This window comes from Poromitra crassiceps, assembly GCF_964638095.1.
Source record: "Poromitra crassiceps genome assembly, chromosome: 18".
In the NCBI taxonomy this organism is placed as follows: Eukaryota; Metazoa; Chordata; class Actinopteri; order Beryciformes; family Melamphaidae; genus Poromitra; species Poromitra crassiceps.
In genome coordinates, this window is record NC_139636.1 from 24015853 (window position 1) to 24041004 (window position 25152).

The window sequence follows — 25152 nt, forward strand, 5'->3', positions numbered from 1 at the left end:
TCCCCTCCCCTCCCCTCCCCTCCCCAACACGCACACACGCGCACACACACATCCTGTCTGCCGAGGGAGGGAGAGGCGGAGGAGGAGGAGGAATATAATCTACTTGAGAGACTCCGGAGTCAACTTTGGGAAACTTTCGCGCACGTTTTGAACAACTTTCCTACTTTTTGGTAGTTCCCCCCCCAAAAGGGACTGATGAGAATTTGGCAAAAGAAAAGATTATTATGTTGGCGGTTGGAACTGAAGTGAAGGTGCGCCTGAAGGTTAATGCCGCAACGCATTCTCTTACGGATATTACCTCTTCAATTAAAACCTAATAGGATAGCCGAGCTATAATAAGAACAAAGTTTCATGGTTAATTAGTTATTAGCTACACTTGACCATTTGGCTAAGGGACGTCAAGCCTACAAATCATAGCCTACGTTGCTGGGAAGGAGAAAGAAGCTCTCCCAAGAGGTGGATTTATGTAGCCTAAGCTAAAAAAAACAACAACAACAAACAAAACGCATCATTCTGGATTCCGTAATGCATATTATGTAAAGTTTCCCCGAGCCGAATTTATTTCGTTCGGACGAGGGGAGATGTTCATGGATTTTTTAAGTGGGACCCGCTAGGATGGACGTGGTAGATGAAACTGAAGCCTTACAGAGATTTTTTGAAGGTAAGAAAGCCAATCAATTTGGCTATAGCCCATTATGTATAGGCTATCTATGCTATTTATTTATTGCTGGCAATGCGGAGATAATGCCGCGTTATCGCATTGTTTTAAAAAGCCGTGCGTTAATTGTGCGCCACACACCCTTCACCTCTCCTCACAAGCAGACTAACAATGTGTGATTTGCTCTGTTATAAACAATCTATTGACCGCGAGAGAGAGGGGGAAAACGTTAAATGCATTTATTTGTACAAATATTTATTATGTTTATTTTAACAATTCCAGTCTTGTAATGTGTGTTTAGTTGGTCTCTTCTGGTGTCAGAACGCCTGAGTTAAATTGTGATGCACCATCCAGCAGGTGGAAGAAACATGTCAGTGACAGTGAAAATAGTTAATTGTGCATGGTTTTATTATGAATTGTGGCTTCTATCAAAGATTTTGGCTGTTTATAATTAACTGATGTGCACTCTCCTCTTTTTTCTGTTTTGTCGGAGTCAGTTTTATAGTTTGCCCGTGGCTGTTGTAGGCTACAGTTAAAACCCAACAGGCGAGCAGGCAGACTCAGATCGAGGGTTAACGAGTGCGAGGAGCAAAAGTGATGGTGATGGGTAGCAGATCGAGTGGGCTAACGGGGAATCCTAAGTAAAAACGAGGTGGAGGGGGAGGATGTAGGAATTCAAGGCAAGATAAATGGTGTGTTTTGCAAGGGTGCTGTCGCTGTGGCACAATGTACGTAAGAGAAAGGCATCATTGATATCAACAAGTGATGTACAGTAGTGTTGAATTAAAAGGTGGTTGACCTCCAGTGATCATCATAAGGAGAACACGAGTATTCATTTATGTTTTCCTCATTAAAATCCATAATTCACACAGGTAGGCTACTTACTGTGATGAATACTAAGACTTGGTAAACTCTTTTCCACACACACACACTCACACAAAGTGGGGTAAACTGCTTTTAGGTGGTTTTCTTCTGCACTCCATCCCTGATATCAGATCTTTTAGTGAACCAGTTAGTGAGTTCAATTAGGCCTAATCAATCAGACTTGGAGAAGATGATGTCATATGTATGCAATTCCACTACTGAAGGCTTCTGGACATGTATCACATAGATATGTCACATTTGTTTAAAGGCTTTGTCACTACGCTCGGTGATTTACAACAAGCCAAAGGCTTCTTATTGTTTGGTATTTTTCTCTTTTTTAGAAACTTAATGTCAAGTGTTCAGGAGCAGTCAAGTGCACATAAAAACACATTCTGTGGCGTATGTATAATAAGTTATCTCTAGAGAGACTTAACACTCAATTATAGTATACACAGAGTGTTGACTTGAATATACACAGCGATCCATGACTGTCAAAGGTTCCTTGCCACTCTGACAGGAATTTAGTGTGTTTACATTCTTGGTTTGGGAGTGAGAGAGATGTTCTTACTTTGGCTTTATTTCAGCCGCTGTGCTTGGACTTAGATGTCAGCTTGTCCATGAGAAGCATACAGCAGGTTGGATATGCCACTGTTCCTCTGGATACTTCACTGTTGTGTTGCAATGGAGATTGGGCTTCTAATGACTCTTACATAACTGACATTTCTTATTCGTTCATTTAACCAAACAAATCTGCTTTTATTTTATTTCCTGTTGACCTCTATGAGCAAGGCCGCACATATCAAAGCTTTGGTAATACCGTAGTTGAATAACATGAATGCAGGCCTTTATTGTGACAAGAAACCCCAGTAATATCAATAAGCCCTGGAATTTTATGACGTAATTAGAACCAATTAGTGGCCATGGTCATCTTACACTACCTGGAAAAGAGACAGACACAGAGAAAGAAAGAGAGGGCGACACACACACACACACACACACACACACACACTCACTCACTCACTCAGCCAGATATACATGTACCCATGGATACACCCAGACACTGTAATAGATTTATTCACTGGTTAACTGCCGTTTAATAGGATTAGTCAAATATGTATACATCCAGCCTAATGCACAGTGTACATTCCTGGCATAGCCTGGTGGCTGTTAAAGCACAATGAGGTGAGACTGGTGTTTCTCCGCGGTATTTGCCCTTCCCTGGGCTCCCTCTCTCTGACTCCATTAGACTGACAGTGAGCAGACAGGGTGAGGAGGTGAGATAGTGCAGACTCAGGGTGGGTGAGTCTTGGGAGAAACACAGCGGGGGGAAAAACTCCAGAAAAACTTGACCTCCTCCTCTCTAAGACACACTTTAACACACTTGAACAAACAGTCAGTCACACAGACAAACACAGACCCCATGCGTGCACACACACAAAGCATATTGACGTTTTATGCTGTTGTGTTGAGTTCCTCTGAGTAATACTTCATAACCCTTCCAAATATCTGGTGAGAAACACAGCGAAAACCCCCCTCCTGAAAAACTTGACCTCCTCCTCTCTAACACGCACTTAAACAAAGAGTCCATCACACAGACACACACACCCAGACCCCATGCGTGCACACACAAAGGATATAGACGTTTTATGCTGTTGTGTTGAGTTCCTCTGAGTAATTCTTTATAACTCGGTAACCCACGCAGCCCACAGGCTGTAGGCCTACATTTACAGCACATCTTCAAGACAAAACTTTGAGTTGTGTAATGTCTTAGAGAAGATATGATGATTAATAAGTAGTGAGTAGTATTTTTGCGATTAGGGTGGCTTTAAATAGCAGAGCCTGAACCATTAGCCATTGGATGTATTTAACCCAAAATATAAATATGTACGGTAACTTATATTGGAAATACACTTTTTCAGATGGAAAAAATACAGGTGTGACTGTTAACCATAGTTACAGATTTCAAGTTTCAGACATCTTCACCTCTCAATAATCTGAATCTGGAGGCGAATGAAGCACTATTTTATTCCAAATTGCCTTTAAAAGATTAAAGGGACACTCCGCCGATTTTCAACCAGCTTTGTATCATTACAAAATCAGAAGTATATCAGAAAACTGTAAACAGTGTTGCAGGCATTCATTTAGTTTGACAGTTATTGAGAGTTTACTTGAGTTAAGTTGTGGACCAGTGATGCCATTCATGCACAAATGACATCACTGGTACACAACTTAACTCAAATCAACTCAATAACTGTCCAACTAAATGAATGCCTGCAAAACTGTTTAAATTTGTTGGATATACTACTCAATTTGTAATGAGACAAAGCTGGTTGAAAATCAGCGGAGTGTTCCTTTAACAACTGATCACATTTGGTATTCTATTACATTCCCACTAATTGCCACTGCTCTCCCACTGCAGCTGTGAATCATGGCTAGGGAGGCCGTCTTCCATCAAGACCAGCATGACGCTGACCGAGGTTTGGCCAGGTCTTCTGATTTACAGCTTTAACAGTGGATTGCTGTTAGGGGAATGCATTGTTTCTGAGCAGCCAGGCTTACGATGCTTTTCACAAGAAGGTTTTATTTTTCATCGTCATGCCTCACTGCCATCAGTGCTGCTGGCTGCCCACTGAGTACACCTTGGACGCTGAATGTTGTTGTGTGGTTTAACTGCACTATAAGATTGAGGGTTCGCTATCATTAACTGTCCACGTGTGTAAAAAGAGGCTTTCGTAGTAAATCATCTGCATGAACTTCTTTTCTCCAAACTTGATGTGTGGTATTGGAGTGTTATGGAGTGTTTTGTGGGAATGTACCACATCCTACATCAGTTCAATTCTATTCTATTCAAATCCAAATATATTCATTCCTCAAGGGGCATTCAAGGCAGGCAGGGAGTTCAGGCTCATTAGTTAATGTCATGGTCATGGTTGATTTTGTGATCACTTCTATAGACAGCAGCCCAGATCACAGTCAGCATTGCTCTGTGCTAGTGAAATAATCTATAGAAAACTGGAATTCAGGTGTCACAAATTAAATTATTTTTAGCCATCTGGATTACTCTCTATTTCCTCAAATCTACATTCTGAACAATATGTAGCAAATTGATTCTTCCTCTTCTCTCTCTCTCTCTCTCTCTCTCTCTCTCTCTCTCTCTCTCTCTCTCTCTCTCTCTCCCTCTGTCTTGCCAGTGTCTCTAATTCTGTCTTGCGCTCGGCCTCACACGTGCCCTCGCATTCGCAGTCTTTCATTTGTTCCAGCCTGGCTCCATGTCCCAGTCGCAGCCTTGTCACTCTCATAATCTCCTGAGCCAGGTCCGCCGGTGAAGCCAGTGCTTGTGTGCGACAAGGGCTGTGTGTGGCAGCCTGGTACAGCCCTTTCTCATGACTGGGGTATAATCCTCATTATAACACACTTTCTCACACACACAATATAGCATGCACGCGCAGACAGAGACACACACACACACACACACACACACACACGCACGCGCACGCACACACACACACACACACACACACACACACCAATGCACTTGTAACCCCAATCTGCGGCTCTCAGGTCTACAGAAGAAAGCCTTTGAGCCAGAGTAGGGAAACATGTGAAAAATAGAGAGGAATTGTTTTTCTCATCTTCCGTTTCAGGTGCTCTCATCTCAAGGACGTCAACATGCTTTGGCTACGTGCAGGTACTCTGCCCCACTGTCCACTCTGCTTCTGTCTGGATGTGATTTATTAGTCTCTACCTAACCACTGCTTTTCTATTCATATTCCCTTTTCATATCTGTGTCGTACCTGTAGCCTTGCTCTCTCTGTCTTGATCATCCACAGGCGCTTCACTCTTTTCAGCTTGCTTGACATGCCGTGATTGGACCAAGTCTTGCAAACAAATGGGAAAGTCTAGATCTGTCAGTCTTTCTAGTTTAAAAGTTTTAGTTTACCGTGTGTGTGTGTGTGTGTGTGTGTGTGTGTGTGTGTGTGTGTGTGTGTGTGTGTGTGTGTGTGTCTAACTGTATACCTTTGGCCAATCAAGCTGCAAGTTCCTAGACTGTTCCTAGTATTTTCTTGAACAATTGAGAGATTTCCTGCTTGTGTAGATACACCTGCAATCTTCTGCATTGTATTACTGGAAAGAAATTGGTTTCCATTCAGTTGTTTTTTGTGGAAAGTGAAGATGTTCTAGAGCACAGAGACATACATAGGAAAACCAGATAGAGAATTTGATCAGGATTAGTAGAGTGATGCCTAAAAAATGCTTATAGATATGGACATACTAACACATAAGAATTTTGGAAACTACCTATATCATCATACATTGTATAAAAGGGAGCAAGTGGGCTTTGTCTGTTTGTTTGTATTTTTGTCCCACTGATGATGTCACAATGTCTATGACATCATCAGTGATGTCATCAGTGACATCATTATTGACCAAAATCATCTTATGACATCACTGATCACATCATAGGCACTGATGATGTCATAGGCATTGGGACATCATCAGTGACTGATGCGAAGTTGCGCAATTGTGCGCTGCACATGCCAATAGAGCAGGCAAAGCCATGCAGCAGCTGAGCTGTGTATGCGAGCTCGGTGAGCTACAGGGCGGGCAAGCCTAGGAATTGAGCGTGCAAGATGCCTACTGTGTTATATGATCAGTTAACTGTTTTTATATTTGTTGTGGAGCTTAGCACAGTTGTAATAGTTGGATAGTATGTAAATTTGACAGTAAATCCCTCAGAATGTGTGTTGTGGGTGTGTGTATAGCATTTTTATGTATCTGTATTTAATACAGCGAAATGCATTCTGGGTAATATTGTTTGACAATCAAATGGACTTTGTTCCATCACATAGAGTGCAACTTTGAAAGTGATTAATTATTAACATTGTTTCTCACACACACACACGCACGCACGCACGCACGCACACATGCGCACACAAAACTTAAGTATTCGCAGGCTGTAGGTAAAATCTATGTAAGTTTAAATTTCATGGTGATTTTGTTTTTGTTTTAATTGTCTTGCTTATCAGTAATCAATATTTCCCCCAAACATCTCCATGAATACAATATTTTACACAAATGTTAGACAAGCGGAAACAAACGCAAAAGATACGCAAGATTGAACGATTTAAGTCAAACCACGTTTAAAGGGTACTCACACACTCATTCCTCTGTTTGTGTTCATTTTAGATTATTACCCTACTGACAACTCAGGCATTGAAATGGTGGCATACACACACACACTTTCACATTCAAACAAACAAACGCATACACACATGCACGCGCATGTGTGCGTGTGTGTGTGTACACACACACACACGCACACACACCACACACACACTACCCTCTCAGCCCCTAATCTCTCAAAAGGCCAGTCTGTATCGAAGTTGTACTGACAATCATGGCACTGTTCCTTGTCGAACACAGCTGGACAGAGAAAACATAGAGGATAGGGAAATTTACACATCCCAATCCAAAGCAATTTAAACTTAACCTGATAGTGATTTAGTGGTTACAGTTCCTTAACTTATCTTACATTTATTGGCAACTTTACAAATTGTTTTCTTTCGCAAAACATGAAGGAAGTACATTGTGCCAGATTGTCACAAGCGTGATAAAGATCGCTCCAAGCTGCACGTGAGAAGCAACAACAACTTCTGTTCTCAATGAACATGTTGGTCAACCACAAACTTACAAGAGATTTAGATCAAACGTAATGCATGCTTATAGGAGCAGTGTGGCTATAGCTTGGCTGCCGTTTTACGTAAATCTTCCTACAAATATCCTCATTCCTCATAGGTTCGGACAGTTACTTTTTCTCTTTTTCTATCATTCCATCCTTGGATGTGGAACTTGCGTTTCATTATCCCACACCACTAGCTGTCTTCGTTACCCCCTCTCTCCCCTGCCTCCATCTATCTCCCCTCCCCTCACCCTCCACCTCTCTATTTTTCCTTATCAGGCCTGCCAGCCCAAATTTACTGCCCTTTTGGGTGGGGTGCACATCTGGATCTTATTTAAGGGAAACCATCCTACTCTTCTCCCCTGGCGCTCGCATGTATTAAAAGACATTAACCATCTGCTTCTATCCCCCAACAAAGCCAGTAACTAGGCATGTTTTCAAAAAATATATATCTACTGTAGTTATGCTAGTGTGAGAATTTATTGCATTAAGGAGTAAATTCACGTCATAATAAAATGGGCTTTTGGCATGTTGTTGATCGTAGGTAGAGAGAGACATGTTAGTTGGTTTGCTGGTTGGTTAGTTGAGTGTCTTGTCTTTAGACATTGGTTGATGTTTATGCTGCCGTAACTCAAATTCATGCTTGGAGGCCGTCAGCAGTGTTGTAGTCAAGTCACTATATCTCAAGTCCAGGTCGAGTGTCGAGTGTCGAGTGTTCAAGTCTGAGTCCAAGTCACCAAAGAAGAGTCCGATTCGAGTCCCCATTACCCGAGTCTGAGTCTGAGTCCGCAGTTAATAAACATACGCGTGAATCCACATGTAGGTGGAACACATGTGCCTGCCCTTGCACAAAATTGAATAATGTCATGGTATTAATATACTGTAGCTATCAATATCCTAATATGCCTATATAATAAAATGAACAAATCAATTAACAAGTACGAGTCCTCGTCTCCAACTCCTGAGTCCGAATACATGAATGCTCAAGTCGAGTCACAAGTCCTGAGAACGTGTCCAGGACTCGAGTCGAGTTGGACCCGGACTCAACTACAACACTGGCCGTCATGTGATGTTAGTTAGTTAGTTAGTTAGTTAGTTAGTTAGTTTATTTCGGTCCATTCAACAAATCATGACAATACACACATACAATGAGTTGTGGCAAGAAGGGCCGAAAAGGTGTAGGCTGAAGCCGCAGCTTATTTTGCCTACCCTGTGTAAATAAAAGAAAATTACAAAAACAAAACATGTTAACGCAGTTTCAATCATGGTATTTAACTAAACTGTAGAAAGAATTTTTAGAAAGAAATTTACAAGTGATCGTGCTCATATATAATACATACATATATAGATTTATTTTTAACATATATATATATACATATACTTCAATATACCATATATACACCATGTTAGACAAGTCAATGCAGTTGTTTCAGGTCAGGTTAGTAACAAATACATTGGTCCTTGTTTGTTTAATTTGGTTTTGGTTTCGATTTTATTGGTGGTTGGATTGTTTTTCATGTTGATTCCACTACTGCCAAAAAGATGACTTGGATGAACACATTTTTATTCGTGTGATGATACAGTCCACTAGATTCATAGATTGTAATGATCCTTGGAGAGAACAATTATAGGGAGTGTATCATTAGTCTTTTATACACCCAGGAATACCGATAAAGCCATATCTCATGTGGGCTTCTGATGAAGGGAGTAGCATGAGAGGAGAGGAAGACAAAGAGAGAGAAAAAGAGAATTTTCCCCAATGCTAACACATAAATTCTTTGCATTCCCAACTGAGTAGCTGCTTAATCTATCAGAGAGAGAGAGAGAGAGAGAGAGAGAGAGAGAGAGAGAGAGAGAGAGAGAGAGAGAGAGAGAGAGAGAGAGAGTGTGTGTGTGTGTGTGTGTGTGTGTGTGTGTGTGTGTGTGTGTGTGTGAGAGAGAGAGAGAGAGAGAGAGAAAGAGAGAGAGAGAGGGGTTGCCTGCCCACCCACTGTATACCCTAGCTCTGCCTAAACCCCTCTTTTCTCACACTCACTCTGTCTCCAGACAAGTCACCCATCTGCGATGTGGGACAACTGAGACGATATCTGACAATATTCCTCTCCTCTCATTCATATAACATAGATTTTTGTGTGTGTGAGCAATAGGGAAGGTTCACTTGAAAAAGTGATTTATTCTTGTATAAAGATATGCATAATGTGCGAGGTTAGTGTTTTAGGAGATTAGTGTCATGTGTTTTGGATTTGTGGAGCTTTGGGGGGTGAAAATGGCTCCGGGGTTGAGTGAGGAGAGAATGGAGAACTTATTAGTTAATTCATATAATGTAACCTAAATATCAAAATAAATCACACACCAGGTGTTGAAGTAAAGTGGTTTAGGTTTGCGCAGGTCAGACCCTTCTCCCCCACCCCCTCTTCCTGGCACTGTGCATGCGTGTGCCCCTGCGTCCGTGCGTGTGTTTGTGTGTTTCACTAGGCTACATCTCATGCGCACATCTTGGCGCACTGCTCAAATCCCGTGCTCACATCTCGAGCCTTAACAGACACACAAAGTCACTTATAGAAGCGGCTGCAACCGCTTAAAAATCGGAATGATACGACACACAACACGTACAGGAAGTGAATAAAGAAGACGAAGAGCAGAAAAACTAGTTTAGTACTGTAAGTAATTGAACGAGTATGACGCAGTAACAATATTATTGTTTTTCCCCACGCCATTTTCTCCCCAATTGTACTTGGCCAATTCCCCCTGCTGCCCCGTTCGCTGCCCCACCCCCTCTGCCGATCTGAGGAGAGCCGTAGACACACACATGCTTTATCCGATACATGTGCAGTTGCCAGCCGCTTCTTTTCACCTGACAGCGGGGAGCTTCACCGGCAGGACCTAGCACGTGGGAGGATCACACTATTCCCACCAGTCCCCTTCCACCCGACAGGCACCCCGACCGACCAGAGGAGGCGCTGGTGCAACGGCCAGGACACATACCCTCATTCCGGCTTCCCACCCGCAGACACAGCCAATCGGGCCTGTATGGACGCCCGACCAAGCTGGAAGTAACACGGGGGCACGAACCTGCGACCCTCGTGTTGATAGGCAGGGAATCTAGTGCTACACTACTCGGACGCCCATTTTGTTTTTAAATGAGGGGAAAAGAGGCAGAGGTACATACTGTAATTGTAAGGGCTAACGGGAGGGCTTCCAATGTCTGTGTAAAACTGTGGCTTCCTAACTGATGATGGAAATGTGTGGGACTGCACACATTATGACAGGTTTGACTCATCATTTGTCTTCTGATTTATTTTTTATTTGACTCTCGGGACCCTCAATGTCCAAGAAACACTTTTCACTCAGCTCTCAGTGGGACCCTCCATGTCCAAGAAACACTTTTGGCTCAGCTCTCAGTAACTGTTGTGGGTCTCTTGAGATGACATCACTGTTCACTGAACACAAGATTTGAAGTGATAAATATTCAACGTGTTTAATAATAGACTATTATATTACGGCCCTCCCTGACTGGTTTGTGATTGCATCTGAAGGTTTAAACCTGAATCTGTAACTCCATGCCACTACAGGATCATCTGGGCTGACAATCGGGTCCGAGCATCCTCAGATCGGACTCCCTCATCCCTATCTACCTCAACTGTTTGCTGATGATAACTCAATTAGATGCCCTGAATCATTGCTCCTTGCTCATACTGTACTGTTGTACTGTAATTACTAACACATACTTAAACTGTCGGTCAAACTTTTCCCCCTATAAACTCAATCATTAAATTCTCAGTAAGCGAATCACAGATCAACTTTATTGTCTATGTGTTCACCAGAAGATAGTGAAGATTGTTTTAATGCACTGGGACAGTAAGTAGGGTTTTTTGGAATATATGCAAGAAATTATAATTAAATTAAAAAACATGACTAACCTTATCCTTGTTCTCAGATAAGTCTTCTTGAGAACTGTTACAACATAAGTTTGTGTTGAAACCCACAGCTGCTGTGGCAGTGTGTACGGTGAAAGATTCCCCTTTCTAAATCCCAGAGCTCTCATCTCCCCTCCATGTTCCCGACCCACCCTCTACCACAGGTCATGATATTACCAGTTCTCTGGAGCCAGCTAACATCGACACCAGTATCCTGGAGGAGTACATCAGCAAGGAGGACGATAGCACTGACATGTCAGTAGGGACTCCAAACCAACCCAGCAACAAAATTACAACGTACACAGCATGCACCAACTGAATGAGATCATATCGTTACAAAGGAATTTGTTTTCTGATAAGGCTAAACCGTTTTTCTCTCCTTTCTCCCAGCTGTTTTTCAGAGGTCCACAGCGGCCAAATTACTTACTCATCTCCCCAGGCAGGAGTGTCCTCCTCTGGGGGGTTGGTGTGTGGTGTGAGCCCCCCCATCCCACTGCGCCAAGGAGCCCCTCCGCCTGGGCCCCCTAACTGTCAGAACCCCTACCCCCCTGGTCCGTCCCTGGGCCTCCTCCGACACAGCTACCCCTGCCTGGGACAGCAGCAGCAGGCTCACGTCAAGCCTGAGCACAGGGGCCACTACGCTCCGGGGTGAGCAGCCTAGGACATGGAGGGCCGAGATGAGATACCAACAAGGGAGATGAACAGAGTTAGAAGAAGAAGAAAATATACAAGCAAGCTGATACTTTGAAATGTTAGAGAAAGGGCGTCTGGGTAGTGTGTAGAGGGAAAAGCACTCCCCTACCACCGCGCAGGCGGTAACGGTACTCCCGGCTTGGTCAGACGTTCCTACAGACATAATTGGCCGTGTCTGCGGGTGGGAAGCCGGTGGGGTATGAGTCCTGGCACTAGTGCCTCCTCTGGTCGGTCGGGGGGTGCCTGTTTGGGGGCGGGAGGGGAACTGGGGGGAATAGCGTGATCCTCCCATGCACTATGTCCTGCCGGTGAGTGATAAGATAAGATATACTTTTAATGTCCCCATAGGGAAAGTGGGGGGAATTGGGCAAGTACATTAGAGAGATTTAAAAAAATCTTATAGAGATAGAGAGACGTTAGAGATTACTGTTCGTTTGAAGTAGCACTACTGCTGGGAAATTAGCGTGAAATTGCTTGTTTGAAGGTAATTCCACGGAATGAGGCAAGTCTCTTGGTTGACACAGCAGTTATTTTTGTTATCACACCGCGAAACCAGACACACCCCCTATGACAGGTCCATTATGCAATCGACACTTGATTAAACTTCATTTGTACAAATAAAGCACTAGCTGGTCAAGAGGGGGAGGGAGACTGATAACACAAAGAGTCCAATTACATCCTGTAAATCCTGACACACACACAATGATGTGGAGAGAACTTGTACTGTGATACTGATCCCATAGGGTTTTTTTTTTTTGTCTTTTAAATATGGTTCCACTTTAGAAAATAAGAAGAAAGCACTAGCGTGGGGTTATCGAGTTCCCATGGTACTATTTGAAAGAATATTTCAATTTGAAAGTTTCATTATTGAGTACTTTATTTGTGAATACCGCTTATATTGCCTTGCATTTTCTTAGGACACTACCTGAGTCCCCCCCAGACTCCAGCTCAGAGCCATACTCTCCTCAGCAGGTGAATGGTAAGTCACACATCTTTGAACTCTGCCTTGAGGAAAAGACGAAAGAGGGAGAGAGAGAGAGCAAATGAGAGAGAGAGAGAGGGAGAGAGAGAGAGAGAGAGAGAGAGAGAGAGCATACAACAAACAGAAATGGTTGGCGGCAGCACCTTCTGCTGTAGACTGCACTCAGACACTCACTGAGTCACTGAGAAAGCCATTGAGATACGGAGGCCGTATGTGGGTCACGGCACATAGACGGGCACACAGATGGATGGATATGGCGTATGGATCGAGCGGTGAAAGAGGGGGTTGAGTTGCAGAGACTCACAGATGAGATGGAGAATCCTCACACAGGTAGGTGTGTCCCTCCCTCCTACCTGCTCTGTCTTCTCCTCCGCTGCTTCGATCAATGCCTGTTACTCATCGCTTTGGGCCATTTGAATGGAACGCAGTGACGAGGACGAGTTAATGTGTATGCAAATCAATAGATTCAGACGTTCAGTATAGCACGTACCCGTCATTTATTAATCTTCAGTTTGCATCATTTTGTCTGGAAAATGGATCAGTGTATGTTTGGCTTGTTCCAAGTTGGACAGCAACAGTACTCAAAGTCACTATGTACTTGTTGCCACTCACACACCCGTTTCCATTTGCCCTGAGGAAGGTCAGAAGACCGCGACGCGTCGTCGGCATAGCCACTTCTAATAAAGGCTTTTTAATGTTTCCACAATAAGAGTGCCTTGGTTCCCCTTTTTTCTTTGGAACTCACACACCTGTGTTGGTCTTGCCCATTAGTGAAAAGGTGTGTTATAGTGCTATCTGATGGGCAGGACTCCAGTGTGAAACAATGGAAAACACCTTTAGCCAAGGGTGGAGGAAAGTGGAACATGCAGCAATCTGACATGCATGGCCAAATGCAAAAGCCACAGACTGACCCTGCAGGGTCTGTGAACCGATATATTTATAAGCGGGCGTCCAGGTAGTGCAGCAGTAGATTCCCTGCCTACCAACACGAGAGTCGCAGGTTCGAGCCCCCGTGTTACCTCCGGCTTGGTCGGACGTCCACACAGGCACAATTGGCCGTGTCTTCGGGTAGTGAGGGTATGTCCTGGTTCGTTGCTCCACTAGTACCACCGCTGGTCGGTCCGAGTGCCTGTTTTGGGGAGGAGGGGAACTGGGGGAAATAGCGTGATCCTCCCACGCATTACCTCCTGCCGGTGAAACTCCTCACTATCAGGTGAATAGAAGCGGGCTGGTGACTGCACATGCATCGGAGGAAGCATATGCTAGTCTACAACTCTTTCCAGATCGGCAGAGGGGGTGGAGCAACGACCGGGACAGCAGGAGGAATTGGCCAAGTTCAATTGGTGAGAAAACTGGGAACATCAGAAAAAAAAACAAAAAAACAAGATATATTTGCAAGTGGAATGAATATTTATCATCAGAATGCGTTGACCCTGATACTTAGTGCAGTATTCAGAGTGTGTAAATGTCATGCTCCGTTCACGGCGCTTCACCGTGTCTTTCAGATCCTCACATGATCAGGACCATGACACCAGAGAACATGTGTCACATGACTCCCCCGCCGCCCCTCCCACCACACGGGCACTATCCCACCATGCATCGGGACATGTACCTGAAGCCTGAACCCATGATATCGCAGTATCCCATCGGTCCGGCCACGAGTGGGAGCGGAGACATCCAGCAGACCCAGATGCTCCATCAGCTGCTGCAGCATCCTCAGGGGCAGGAGTGAGTGATGAAGAAATAGGCGGGAGAGAGGAAGGAGGGAGAGAGGATATGGCAAGCCATTTGAACATTTAAGAGTTAATTTTGACTATCGAGAATTAACATTCCAGACAACATAATTTTGACAAGTCATAATTGCATTGTGACTAGTCAGAATTTTTATTCACGATATCTATGTCATTCCTCTTAGTCAAAAAGAACATTACAGGTATCCACATTGACATTCTTCCTATCCACAATTGTCATTTCAGATATCCACAACGTCATACTTCTTGGGACAAAGACGTCACTTTTGCCATTCATGTGTATGGGGTTTCTCGTTTCAGATATCTTCAATTCAGTTGCAGATATCGGCAACTAAATTATGACTAGTTGTAATTCAAGTTTCTGATATTTAATGTAATTTTGACTCGTTAAAACTTAATTTAATACATCTAAAAGGGACAATGTAGATATCTTAAAGTAAATATTTTCAACTGGAATTATGACTAGTCAGAATTACATTTTAGATATCTGAAACTGGAATTGTAGATATCTGTAATGAGAAACCCCATACACATGAATGGCAAAAGTGACATCATTTGTCATAGGAAGAATGTCATTGTGGATATCTGAAATGTTCTTTTTTGACCAGGAAAAATTGAATTACTGATATCTGCAATACATATCCAGTCTAGCTATTAATGTTAAAATGACTTGCCATAGGGAGGAGGGAGGGATGGAGAGAGGGAGGGGTGAACTATCCCGTTCACAGGGGAGTGAAGGAAAGATGGGAATTGATAGGAATATGCCAACGCATACAACCGTTGACCATGTTCTCATTACCTCATACAGCGGAATCGCCGTTCACCAGGCCAAGAAGAGGAAGCACTCTGAGTCGCCCAACAGCACCATCAATGCCCAAATCCTCTCAGGTATCATCAAACAAGAACCAGGTAGGCAGGAATCTTTCTTTTCCTTGCCTCCCCTCCTTTGCTCTCTTATCAACTCTTACCACCGATTAAACTCTCGCATGAATAAAACGGACTAAAAAAAAATCCCACTTGTGGACATTCTTCTGACTCCGGGCTAAAATGACGCTACACCTTCAATGTTAATTTTTCAAACTGATTGTTACAGGTATAATGCAGGATGCAGACAACAGTTACTTGGACCCTAACTACCAGTGTATAAAGTGGCAACCTCACCAGCAGAATAAGTGGACACCGCTATACGACGCCAACTGCAAAGAGCTGTGGGTGGAATTTCATTTTGGCATATCTATACGTGATAATCCTCCAGGTTTTCCTTTTGGGAGAGAGCGTAGTTGCAAGAATTGAAAGCATTCCACAGAGAGTTAGAGAGTGACATGAACAGGGCTATAATTGGGTAAAGGGATAATTCAACGAAATATACAGAGGGAGTGGCAGAAGGGTTGTAGAGGTCTACAAATTCCATGGAGGTGAGCCGTGCGGGGGAGTGAAGGAGTGCAGGGTTTCGGTTTAGAAAGAGAACAAGGATGGGGGTAGAGGGAGAAATTAGTGGACACCTACTTGTGCTCACGCGATGCCAAAGTGGAAAGTAGTAGAGATAGAGGGAGATGGGTTGAAAAGAACTCGTAAGACCAAGCAAATACTATGTTATCATCACCACCTAGGTTGCTCATCACAGCTTAAAGGGATAGTTTTTTTCTTTTTGATGTAGTACTTGCTGACAGTCAGTGCACTACATGCAGTAGAATGCAGCCAGCATGGTCCCAGTTTTGGAGAAATGGAGACCAGCCGCATCAGGCGAGTAGAGCTGTCTGCTGAGTGTGAACAGGGTCACAAGCAAAATCATTAAAAAAACAACAACAGAAAACAAACATAAAATGCTTCCACCTGAAGTAATCCAAGTCTCCACAAGCCCTGAAATGGCAAGTTGACTTGAAAATATGTCATTTACACCCTGTTTTAGCTGAAATCTGCACTGTAGCCACGTTACTCCAACAATAAGAATAAATGTGGAGCACCACTAATTGGAAGATTTAAGCTAAAAACAGGGTTTAAAAAATGATGTTTTTTCAAGTCAAGTTTTTTTGGTTCTGTTATTGTTCTGGGTTTTTTTCATGTTTTTGCTCATGACCGTGTTCACACTCAGCAGACAGTTCTACTTGCCTGATGTGGCCGGTCTCCATTTATCCAAACTGGGACTGCTGCATTCTACTGCATGTAGTGCACTGAGTGTAGGCAAGGACCACAGGACCACATACATCCCCACATCAAAACAAATCTGAACTATCCCTTTAAAGCACACCACACACAGAGTTTTTTTTTTTTTTTTTTTACTTTTTCCATCATCCATTTGTTTTGTCTTCAGATGGTCTTAATTCTGAGAGTGTAGTAAATGGTACCGAAAGTGGGGCCATGGAACCCCCAGGGGCCCATGAAGGGATTTCAAGGGGTCCTCAGCAAGATGAAGAAGAGTTTAATTCAACTATAATTTCATTCATTTTAAGTTAGCGCTGTGAGACAATTATACAGAAATGTATATTTTTTATACTAGGCCTCACTCTCCCCACTATTATTAGCCCACCTAAAGTATAAACAGTTGTCGTCTTCTGTACAGCACTTTCAGACAAAATCTTCTCCAAGGTCTGTGCCTCATGTGCATCTATTTGTGGGCCTTGACATGAAAACATTTGGGAGCCCCTGCAGTACAGTCAGAGTCTCCCCCTGGTGATAAAAACAGTGAAACTGAAACTGTGATCTCCACATCATGGAGTAGTTCAAGTTATCGGTACTTCATAATCTCTTTCCCTGTCTTTAGGCCAATGCCCACCTACCGCGTTGATGCTGACAAGGGCTTCAACTTCTCCTTGTCTGACGATGCGTTTGTCTGCCAGAAGAAGAACCACTTCCAGGTCACGGTGTACATAGGCATGCTGGGAGATCCCAAGTACATCAAGACGGGCGATGGCCTGCAGCCCATAGACTGCTTCTATCTCAAGCTCAATGGAGTAAAGGTGAGGGAATGGGAAGTGGTGAACATAGTGACAGGTATTAGGTTACAGTAGCGATGTGACTGACCGCGGTGGTCCTCGGCTCAACAAATGATTTGTGTGACACGGGTTGATGAACGATGCATTGGCTGTTGTGCTGTCTTTTAGGCATTCTTAGCTCAAATATGCGGCTCGTCGCCTCGGTAAATCGCATTGTGAAATCTGTGAATCATTGGCCCATCATTTTGAAACAAATTTGTCCTTGAAAAGTGTTCGAAAAGTCCTTGAAATGTATCATCACAAAAGAGTGGCAACCCTGATGACAATGTTACATCTGCCTTGTTTACCAGCTGGAGGCCATGAACCAGTCCATCAACGTGGAGCAGTCCCAGTCTGACCGCAGCAAGAGACCCTTCAAGCCAGTGCTGTAAGTCTGCATTCATTCACTGGGGCAGAATAATAATACATCATCTGTAGCATTTTATTTTCTTTGTATGATGTAGTTGTGATTTTGCTCTTCTTAGAGTGACCCTGCCCCCAGAGCAGGTCACCAAAGTCACAGTTGGACGGCTCCACTTCAGCGAGACGACGGCGAATAACATGAGGAAGAAGGGCAAGCCCAACCCTGACCAGAGGTGAATGACACGGCACCATGTGTTACTGCGTTGTGTAGCCTAATTGCAACTCTTTCACTCCCCTTTCTTATTTTGTCATGTTATGTTCTTCAAAAGGTGAGTGATCATTCATTCATTGCATCATATGCTATTGTTTTCTCTTGCCTTTTTCTAAGCAAAATGCTGTAGTCGAGTAAATGGGGTACGTGGATTCAGAAATCAGGGAAAGGGGGTACTGCAGAAGAAGAAAAAGAGAACCACTGTCTAAGGGGTTTACTCACTGCACACACAGCGTGACCGCTGGCTACCATTGCATACATACATATGTACATGATGCATGATTCAGTGTGTGATCACATCCAAAACTCACAGCCCCTGTGGTTTGTTTGTCCTCCCAGGTATTTCATGCTGGTGGTGGCGCTGCAGGCTCAGTCCCACAGTCAGAGCTACACTGTGGCCGCTCAGGTGTCTGAGAGGATCATCGTCAGGGTAACATCTGTCAGTCTGGCCATGTCTGTCTGCCTCCCCCACCAATCATATCCCTTCTGAATGTGACACCTTTCTCATGGCCTTATTATATACAGCTGCCTGGAGCCACCAGCAACTCAAATGTTTACACATCTCTCCCTCCTCGTCAATTTCTGTCTTTCCATTCCGTTTCCCCTTTTTTTTTCTGTGAGCCTCAACATCAAACACACTCAAATTTCTATCTCCATTTTAGGAGATTGTTGCTGATGTGGCATCGTCTGCTCGTAGTTATGAAATAAAGTGGATTGCACTCGCTACAGTTGTATAGACCAGGGAGGAGGATATGAGGCCTATTAAATAGGTCTCATATCCTCCTCCCTGGTCTATACAACTGTAGTTCGTTAATTGCATCATTAATAAGCTTAGGAAGTTTCGGAGGATGTATTTATGAAAGCTACACAATAATTAACTATTAAGTTTACATGAGACAACAGTATTTAAACCATTATATAATAGCTTATTCTGTGAATTCAAACAATTATTCACAAGCTATAAAGCTCTCTTAATGTAAAGTCAACCGTTTACAGTTCAACCTTGTGTTAAAGTATTGCAGTGATTTGAAATGTTTGCGACGTAGTGTATCTAATGTGTGAATATCTGTGTGTCTGTGCACCCTCTCCCTTGTCCCTCTCTTACAGGCGTCTAACCCCGGGCAGTTTGAGAGTGACAGCGAGGTGCTATGGCAGCGCGGCCAGCTTCCGGACTCCGTCTACCACCACGGCCGAGTGGGCATCAACACCGACCGGCCGGACGAGGCCCTGGTCATCCACGGAAACCTTAAGGTCATGGGCTCCGTGGTGCACCCGTCAGACATCAGGGCCAAGGAGAACGTCCACGAGGTGGGCGGATACGTTTACTTTAATGTTTTTGTCGATCCGTTATCCTTCGATTCCACACATTTCCATCTGTGACTTGAGTGTCGTGGGTCACATCCTCCTCCACATCTGCATGGGTGTCACTGTCATTCTGTCTGTGTGTAGGTGGACATGTCACTGTCATTCTGTCTGTGTGTAGGTGGACACCACAGACAATTTGAAACGGATCTCTATGATGCGGCTGGTCCATTATCAATACAGGCCTGAGTTTGCTGCCACCGTGGGCATAGAGACCACTCCCGAGACCGGTAACATATTGTGCAACTTCATGAATAACCTCGCGTAAAATGTTTCCTTCTTTCATCTCATTCATGTGTGTTAAACTGTTTATACAGTATCACATGACCATCTTGATGTCCTAATATTTGATCAGTCTTGAATGTGCATTGTTTTGCAAGTGTTTTTCTGTATCTATGCACCCCGTTATTCTTTCTTAATTCTTCTCTTCCACCTGTAGGAGTGATAGCCCAAGACGTTCAGCGGATCTTGCCTGAGGCAGTGAAGGAGGGAGGCGATGTGGTGTGTAGTAATGGAGAAACCATTCCGAAACTGTTGGTGGTCAACAAGGTAATGGACAGACACACTCACTCTCACACACACACACACACACACACACACACACACACACACACACACACACACACACACACACACACACACACACACACACACACACACACACACACACACACACACACACACACACACACACACACACACACACACACTACAGACACACACAATGACAGCTCTGATTCCCCCTTCTAAGGACCGTATCTTCATGGAGAACGTGGGAGCGGTGAAAGAGCTGTGCAAGTTGACGGACAACCTGGAGACTCGTATCGACGAGCTGGAGCGCTGGAGCCGCAAGCTGGCCAAGCTCCGTCGCCTCGACAGCATGAAGAGCACCGTGAGTGGAAGCACTGTCAGGTGAGAGGAATGGACTGATAAGGATGGCTACATAATGTGAGACTATGAGATGATTCATTCCATTTCAACTGAGGAACCGGAATTGAAATATAGTGTTATACTGTATATTATTATTTGGTGGCTCAGAGGCTATCGCTGTTGCCTCACAGCGAGAAGGTCCTGGGTTCGAACCCCGGTCCTTTCTGTGGAGTTTTCCCCGTATAACTATCTATAATAACATCTGGGCTTGTGGACCCCAGGAAGAATAGCTGTTCCAAATTTAAATGTATCAATGCTGAATATCATAAAATGCTAAAGGTCCCTTTCAGGTGGTATTTGATGCATAATAATGTGCACTGCACATAATATGTCATCGTAATGCCTTTGATTTGATTAACTGTCTTTTATTTGATTCATAGTGTTTGTTTTATAATGTTTAGCAAGTCAAGACACCCTATCTCAGAAGTAGAATTTCATGGAATGTAATATAATTAAATTCCGTTTCCTGTCATTCCAATTCAATTCTATTGATTTTATTTTATTTTATTTTATTTTATTTGACGGTTACAAATTGAAATACAATGTACTAAACAAAGTACAGACACGAATCTCAAGAAATAACATCAAGGATAAAGCACAATAAAGTCAAGACTTATTTCCATTGTGGTCCTTGGTTCTAATTGTTTCCTTGGTTCTGGGTTCCAATTCCCAATTCAGGAATTGAATTGGAATTTACCATGCATTCTCAATTCAATTCATGAATGGCCCCATAAACCCTGGCAGGAGGGGCATTATACACAGATAAAGAGAATCTTGTATGAGAAGAAAATAATTAATAAATTCCATTTGTTATTCCTTGCCTTGCAGCCAATCAGGGAGTTACTTTAGCAGGACAGGAAGTGGCGCACTCAAGAAGAAGCCAGTCAAGCCTGGGAGCAAGGTCAGCAGTGTGATGCTGGAGTATATGAGAACTGTTATAAGTTGGTCACCACCCAGGAGTACAGCTTTGATGTCATCTGTGTTTGGTGTTATTGCAGAACTCATCTCCAGACCAAGGTTGCATCAGCCAGCGTCTCATGCAGGGAACCATCCTGGCACTTGTCATCGTCATGGCCTTCAGGTCAGACTGAGCGAAATGTGTGGGACTTGAAGAACATGCACCTGCTTCTTCCATGTACAGTAGTGAGGTGATGAACGTTTTGTTACAGAGATGTAATGCCTCTTTATTTGTCACCCCCAGTGTCATTTCCATGTCCATCCTTTATGTGCTGACTCTTCACCATAGAGGAGATGCCACTGACAAAGATGGGTATGTCCTTCTCAGGAGAACAGACATGTAGGCCTTTATAATGCAACAAATCAATTTTCCACTTCTTTCCTTTGCTATTAGTATTTTTCACTATATCCTTATTTGTTCATGCTTTTCGTAGCCGTGTTTCCTCCTGTGTTCTCTACATCTCTTGGATGCCCGTCTTCACTGCCACTGTCACTTTCTGTCCACCTGTCTGCCCATGGTACGCTCTCAAGACCCCTCCTTCTTGCTTTTATTTCTGCCTTACATTTTCCGAGTCACTCTATCATCGTCTTATCTTTGATTGCTCAGTTGGGTGTTTCTTGTATCCTGCGTGAATGGCGGTCATGACTCACATTTCTGGAATTTACTCATTTTTAAATGTATCATTATTCTAACTATAGCTCCCCATTCACCCGCTACACTGTGTCATCTGAATTGTGCAGGTCCAGTTCTGCACTGGGATCCGCACGCAAGAGTGCATCCACTCCACTGTCCCCCACCTCTGCACCAGGTGAGGAGATCCTTACTACATTAGCAGTCAAATCAAACCTTTCTCTAGTTGGTTTTGAAATCATAATAGTTAAACTGCTAATTTACGACATAGTGAATATATAGTTCTTCTGCTTAGATCTCATCCTATTATGTCGTTCTTTCTTGAATATTGCAGCTTGCTGTTCAACCACAGCCACAAACAACCAATCAACCACAGTTCTGTCACCGAGTAACAACCAATCCACAGCAGGTAAAGAAAGCCACCCTTTACATCAGTGTTTCCCAAACTATGGCTCAGGACCCAATTTGGGTTGAGTTTGGGTCCCAGGGAGACACAAAATGTATCTTTTGGGTCGCAAGATGAAAAGGTTTGGGAACCCCTGCTAGCCAACACGAGTGGTTTTTCCATATTGTATTTTCATCCACAATGCACATTAACAATTCTCCCTTCTGTAGATGCAGCCAGCCTGGAACCCACGCCAAGCACGATGATCAAGAAGGCCAAGTCGAGACCGATGGACAAAGACGGCCGCAATAAGAACCGCCTGAGCCACACCTCGGCACCACTGTACTTTGCCAAGTCCAAAAGGCCCCCTTCAGACCAGGACGGGGTGGGAGCTACCAACCGCGTGCCCGGGGGGCAGCAGCCACTGCCTCGTAGACAGCGCAGCATACACACCCAGGGTAAATCTGCAGACGCACAACTCCACACAGCACTTTCTTTACAGACAATAAGCAAACACAGTGAAGCCATTTGTTTAACCATTGTAAACACAGTTAGTCTACTACACCCTAGTGAATGTTATGGTAACAGTTGATTGGAATGTAATTTCCTTGCTGTCACAGGAGACCGGTTAGCTCCTTCTCTGATTGGTCTACATATCGTGGAGACGGACCAACAGATCGCACCGAAAAGCTGTCCAACCCCCGAGAGCTGCAGGTGTGTTGAATGCTGCACCAGTAAAATGGTTTTGTCCACAATTTACATGAGAGTTTGAATTCAGGCGTTTGCCTGGTGACACTGCTTTCCTCAATGTTGACTCTAGTTACACAGTATCACTCCATGGGAACAGGAACTCCTCCATCTCGCAAATCACTTTGCACATGACGTGAGTACACAAAGAGCGCACTATCTACTTACATGTAACTACAAACCAAAAGTTTAACAACTCTATCTACACCCGACACTTAATAGGCCAGCCTTTCCACAGAGAAATAAGGTATATTTAATTCATTGTAGGTCCAGTAACACTGTGTGGGTACGACAGTGTGGAGCCACCAAGGGACGTTTGTGTCCTGACCACACAGAGACAGCGCTCTATGGAGGACAGAGAACTTCAACAAAGGTACACAACGTTACATCCAATCATCATATCATCGAAACAGCAGTAAGAGCTATCAGTGCTAGTTGCTTCATCAAAACATATTTCTCATTGTGCAACTAACTAAAATTTCAAAAATATATTTCCGCTAGTGCTACTTATATTACTTTTTTTATTAACTGATTCATTAAATTCTTCCTGCCATTCTCTAAGGGGACTCATCACCTGTGGTCAGTGCCAGTGCTGTCTTTTCAGGATGTCACCTATCACTTCCGTGTCTCTAAGTCTGTGAGTAAACCTGGCATCTGAAAGACTTTGTACAATATTGTAATGCATGTCCAGTAAATCAAATAATAGCATAACAGGAAAGAAAATGATATGCGGCACAGAGGTTTTGGCCCAATTAAGCATACGCATTATAAAATATTAATTGCAGTGTGATTCATTCAACATTTATTGTAGGATTTAGCGCTCAGTTTGAGTTAAGACAAGACGCTGAGTGGATTTGATTAATGAATGCTTCTGTAATATCATCTCCGCATGCTTTCCATTCGCAGAGTGAAGTGAGTTGCGCCACTGAGGAGGAGACTGAAACCAACACGTCATACTCTGACTACCACTTTCTCATTCAAAGGAGCTGTGTGTGAGGAGGAAGACGTTGCGGCCCAGCCCCTTTAAAATACACCACATTTCTTCAGTACAGTCCAATTTGTACACTGTTGTGATGGGATAGTGTTTCTCCAGATCTTGAACTTGTTTTTTAAAGAGACTCATACAGGACAAACTGTCTACCACTGCTCCTTCTGTGTGCCCTTCTGTATGTATAGGAATTAAGACATCTCTTGTTGCTGTGGTGTGGTCACACCAGCCTTTGAAATACTGTGTTCAAGTTCTATTCATTTTGTATCTCTGTCAGTCAGTCTCACTTTGCAGGGCGTCAGTTGAAAGTCATTGTGAATGACAACTGTATTGTGTCACTACCATTAACTGCTATTGCACACAAGTAACATCTGTGACTTTATAGTTCTCTTTATTACTGATCACAATGTCGTCCATAACTAACAAAAGCCATAATCACCTTTCTGGTAGAATGAAGTTGAAGTTTCCAAAAGAGGTGTGGGCCAGGAAGATACTAGATGATACTGCGCATGTTTTTGTTTTGTTCTGTTATCCTGCCAATCTGTATGTTGAAACCAGTATCAACTGAAAACAAGAGACTTTTCAATTGCTTTATACACTGGAGTGAAGATCTGCTGAAGGCCTCAGTGAATGGTTGCCTACCCGCATTCAAATGATATCTCAGTAGTGCACACTGGCAAATCCTGGGCCGCTACAGTAGTACATTGTGTTCTTGGCCGCTGCGGTCTGCTAGACTAAATTGCTCACTGTCTCCTTATAAGGCATCTGAATGTACACTGTAACTGTACAGAGGAGAAAATAATGTGTATCTGTATCTCGGTAGCTACATCAAGTGGAACATCTAATTGTTAGATAAAATGGCTACAGTATATGCATGTGTACTAGTGCAGAAAAACCCTCTGCATCACTCCTAAACAAAGAGGTACTTTTATTTAGAAGAGCCCTGAATCTTAATCATTTCAGTAGCAGATTCACTGGATGGCACGCGATAAAACTGGATA

General features: G+C 43.5%; 1 protein-coding gene across 1 annotated transcript; it reads left to right on the forward strand.

Moving 5' to 3' along the window:
* Nucleotides 1-615: 615 nt before the first annotated feature.
* On the forward strand, nt 616-24159 carry myrf (myelin regulatory factor; the record flags this gene model as incomplete). Its single annotated transcript, XM_083654334.1, has 27 exons — nt 616-661; nt 11284-11374; nt 11510-11767; nt 12730-12791; nt 14300-14522; nt 15354-15454; nt 15639-15753; nt 17307-17502; nt 17829-17905; nt 18003-18113; nt 18491-18581; nt 19259-19459; nt 19635-19743; nt 19953-20062; nt 20265-20425; nt 21272-21344; nt 21442-21524; nt 21645-21713; nt 21835-21918; nt 22142-22209; nt 22366-22440; nt 22647-22874; nt 23037-23130; nt 23237-23299; nt 23431-23536; nt 23726-23800; nt 24070-24159. 27 exons carry the CDS (start codon nt 616-618, stop codon nt 24157-24159), a joined length of 3060 nt encoding a protein of 1019 aa, XP_083510460.1.
* Between the last annotated feature and the right edge of the window lie 993 nt (nt 24160-25152).